Genomic DNA, 4440 nt, shown 5'->3' on the forward strand with positions numbered 1-4440 from the left:
CACCCCCCACCCTCTTCCCCACCCGATCGAGACGATTTTCTCATCGGATCCTCTTCTTTTTGCGGCGCGCGCGCGTTCCTGTCTGCCGCGCACGGCCCCCGGCTTCCTTCGCCTGCGCTTCCACTGCGCTGAACACACACACTCACTCTCTCACACACGTACACAATCGCACACAGACCGTCAGGCAACCCCACGTTATCTAGCCGTTCATTTCCTCACGTATATTAGGATTAAAAGTGTCCACCGCCATCACCACACTGCGAGCGTTTCTTTGAAACGCGTCTTGTCTTCTTTTTTATTTCCCTCCACAGCTTTCTTCGCATCGGCCGTTACACGCGAACAACGACAACCACGACGGCCAAATCGGATAGAGCGCGCCATTTTTCTTTGTCGCCAAAATGGATAGAGACATGTCCTGGCAGCTGGCTGAGATTGAGCTGTTGGTTCGTTAGAGGCACATGGCTTGGCCATTGCTACCTGGCGCGCGGCCGGTCACTCCACCCCCCAGCCCCGCGCCGTGGCCCCCTCCGGGGCTCAGCGTCGCCCGTAAACTGGGACTCCTCTTAGCGGGCGGTGATCGCTGGGCCTAATCCGGTTCTGTTTTCTGTTCCAGCAGCGGCGAGCTCGCCCCAGCTCCTGTTCGCCACCCCGCGTGAGGGCGCCACGGTCGGCGTCGCTCGCGCGCCCAGGGCGCCGCAGCCCCCCCTGTTCAACCTGGAATGTGTGAGAGAATCCGTCGCCCTGGACCTGCGAGACTTAGCCCGCCTGCAACTCTCTAACAGGTACGTGCTATCTGATCTGGGCTGCGCAAGCCGCATCCCTGCGAGCTGGGGGCCACTTCCATGCAGATGAGACGCCATGCTGGGCTTGATGGCCCAGGAGCAGCGAGTGTGCAAGGGGCTGTGGGCGCGCTGACCCCCGCCCCGGTTACACCATTCCGCCTTCAGCTGTCGTCGAAAGGTGCAACTTCTTCCGCATGCTCTAAAACAATGGGGAATGAAAATTAAAAATTAGTACGAGGGATGTCCCCAATATGATCCACTTCAACATCACATTTTCTTTGGTCCGATACTCTTTCAAAAAAAAAAAAAAGGAATACTACCGTCCCTAGTTGCCCTCGAAGAATCAGCTAAGTCGACATTGTCACCACACTCCTCGCATCCTCATAAATGTTAAAAATAATGCACCACAACCCATCAGAACGTCTGTACAACCAGAAGCTGGCGGCCCCGTCTATCTCATAATCATGCCCCAGCACCTTTCTTCAGGAACGTGATTGAAAATCTCGCCCTTTTCAGGTGCAAAAACCGGCGGCGACGTAAATTATTTAAAACGTATGCATACGGAAGCCCTTGCGAACGCCTCGTGGGTGTCTGCGCGTGCAGCCCTGCTGTCTGCAGCCCGTGTGCACGAGCCTGTGACGCACATGGCTGCGCTCACGACCTGCGCCGTCATGGTACCCCGTATTACATTACACTGTCGTGCTCTCATTGCCTTTACATCGTGAACTCATCGCAAGCAGCAGCAGCACACCTTCTCTTGCGACAGCGCCGGCGCCCTTGCTGGACGTCGAGGCCCTGCTCCTGCTGCTGGCTGATGATGCCGCTCCATGATGGCTGCTCAGTGTTGAAACGCTGCGCCGAGCGCACCTCGCGGCCGTGAGCGCAATCAGCTAATGGTGACTGCAGAGGACAATATGACGTCAGCATTGCGCAGTTATCAGTCGTCGCGATGAGGTGTAATGAGAGGTTGGGAAAGGAATTCAGCTTGTGTGTGCTTACTAATTATACAGAGTCGCCAGGACGGAGCGCCGCCGCACCCATGGGCGCCTCATGGCGGTCTCATGGCTGCCGCTCATGGCGAGCCCGTCGACTTGACATTGACATGAAGCACATGGTGTCACGAGCAGTGTGTGCGGGGGGCCCCGTCGCGGCGCGCCCCCCCGTGTGGCGGCTGATGAGACGTGAGCCACCCACACACGTCCGCACGCGCTGCGATACACTGTTTGGGGAAGGGAGTCACGCGCGAGCCCATACGCCCACGAGGCCCTCTGAAATCTTTTAAAAGTTATAAACATTGTGGGTACAGTAACAGGGCCCGCGAGCTTGAAGCAGATACAGTATACAGTCAAGTGCCCTAAATACAGACTAGCGTCCAAAATACGGACACTTTGCTGTTTTCTACTAGTAAAGCCCCTAAATCGAAAATGGGTATCCGGAATATAGCTACCGAGGGTTCCCTGGAAAGGTTAGGCCTTCTAGAATCGAGATTTGAAGAATTACTCCCGATTTCTTGCATACTGTTCTCTCCAAGAAATGCCAAACTTGCGTTTTGGAGCCCCACGAAAACGGACAATTCTTATACTGCTTTGCAAGAATGTGGGGCTCTTAACGGCGGGTGATCGCACAACTTTCAGGTTGACATATGTGAAACTTTGACTCTTCACCTACAAGATGACACAAGAAAATTTTGTTTATGTCACTTGTGTCAAGTTTGAGAAGCGATTTCCGAAAGTCTCCTAAATACGGACAGAGGATTTTACATGCAAAAGTTACTGCTGTCCGTATTTAGGGCACTTTAAACGACTTTAAAAACGATCTTTAAGCAATTCTGGCGGCTAAACTATACAAAATAAGAAAATTTCACTGGCAGGGTAAGGTCAAATTTTTTCATGAAGTTTCTATTCCCCCCAACAATTTTTCACTTTTCATAATTTTTGAAGGCTGTCCGTATTTAGGGCGCTTAGGGCCCTAAATACGGACACTCTTCTAGCGTGGCTCACTGGTACACCTTTGGTGATAAAAAACCGTTCAAGGTGTTTGTAGGTGTGTCTCGGTCCGAAGATTTTATAATCCCCGCGGATTTTTAATTTTGTCAAAACTACAGATTTTACAGGCCTTTTTCTCTAAAAATCGTCCGTATTTAGGGACAATGACTGTAGTGCTGTTCTTCCCATTTCTGTCGACAATATTTTTTGAGGGTTTCTGCACAAAAATTCAATTTAGACCGAAGCAACACTGCTGCGGTTGCAGCCGCTAGCAGCGGGTGGGGATATAAACATAATCAGGCTGATTCACCGGGGGCATCTGCATACATGGGGTGGGGCGGAAATTGCATTTCGGGCTGACAGTCACCCTAACCCTTCCGCCACCCCCGTGCCGCCATGTTGCGTCCCAGCCTGCGCTACCCTCATCTCATTCGCGGACTGAAAATCCGACCCTCAACTATACGCTGCTCGGCTTTTCACGTTTAAAGATTTTGCTAACAACATCTGTCAAAGACTAAATTTGAACACAGACAGACGATTCGGTTTGTAAAGGATTTTTTTCTCATTTCTGTTTCAGTACTCGGACTAGAGAGAGGCAGGCGAGATTCAGTTGAGGTTGTTAATTCTCGTTAGCAGCGCAAAGTCGTACGACCATGTACGGGGCTCGATCACATTTGAGGTAATGGAAAAGTTTTTTTTTAAAGTAACGGCTGATATGACAGCCATAACAACAATAACGTGCCTTTTTGGTTTTGGTGAATACCTCACTGTAGCTGATTAACTAATTGTAAGTCAAGGGAAACATGTGTGAATGTACGACGATTCCCAAGTCATTTTAATCTCTGTCCCCTAACAATCATGCATGTTGATCAGTAACTCATGCCATCGCCACACGCCTCTAATCACCGTGTTCAACCTCGTCATGTTCATGACGAGAGACAGAGATGTCTCTCAGCGATTCCACCTGTCGCCTTGGCGAGTCCATAAGCGGTGCCCGTAATGCGCGCCCCATTAGAAGGCAGTAAATATGCGCCATTTGACTTTCTTCCGCAAAACTCTGCCCCCCGCCGCCTCTCCCACTCTTTTTTTTATGGAGCATTAAAACCAATGTGTCAGTATGTAATAGTGAGCCTCTCTCACAGGAGCACGCGCGGCGCGCGTTTTGACCGAATACTTTGGGTTTTGGGACGGGGATGGCGTGAGTGTGTTTACGGGCGTTGTGGCTTCTCTCTGTGTGTGCGTGTGTCGGTTTGGATTGAATGAGCGGCCTGCCCATCGTGTTTTACTGTTATCTATGCAGGGTTGCCCGTAAAAGGGAGCACCCAATAGGAAATATTGCCCGATCTCTTTTCTGAAGAAAGTCGAACTTCTTTTGGCACAACATTTCCTTTCGCGTTTTATTCGTTCCGCTTCAGAGAAGTCGAAGTCCCCACAGTAAAAATAATTAGAGATCATTTGACTTGACATCAGTTAATTTTCTTCCTGTTTTTGGTAGCCAAACAAAGGTCACATCATCACGCCACGAAGGTCAAAATTCAGACAACAGATGCCCAGCCTTAATTCGGGTCTTGCCGCCGACAATCTCGACCTCGACTGCGGGTGCGCGGCACTTTTGATTGCGATGACCCCCACGAGCCTTGACAGCACCCCCTCCTCCCCCCTCTCACTTCTTC

At 51.0% G+C, this 4440-nt stretch overlaps 1 protein-coding gene across 9 annotated transcripts in view; it reads left to right on the forward strand.

Annotated features, from left to right (window-relative positions):
* LOC113202765 (splicing factor, proline- and glutamine-rich-like) overlaps nt 1–4440 on the forward strand; it is a 147547-nt gene that overhangs the window by 118716 nt on the left and 24391 nt on the right. For 5 of the 9 annotated variants that reach the window (XM_052269784.1, XM_052269790.1, XM_052269786.1 and 2 more), the window contains 2 exons: nt 614–782; nt 3345–3446. In XM_052269784.1, coding sequence (XP_052125744.1) covers nt 3421–3446 — 26 coding nt within the window. In that variant the 5' untranslated portion in view covers nt 614–782; nt 3345–3420. Of the gene's footprint in view, nt 1–613; nt 783–3344; nt 3447–4440 lie in introns of those variants that run through there. The other 4 variants (XM_052269785.1, XM_052269791.1, XM_052269788.1 and 1 more) reach the window with 2 other exon arrangements.

The sequence above is a fragment of the Frankliniella occidentalis genome, unplaced genomic scaffold (assembly GCF_000697945.3).
Source record: "Frankliniella occidentalis isolate FOCC.00 unplaced genomic scaffold, Focc_3.1 Scaffold102, whole genome shotgun sequence".
Taxonomy (NCBI): Eukaryota; Metazoa; Arthropoda; class Insecta; order Thysanoptera; family Thripidae; genus Frankliniella; species Frankliniella occidentalis.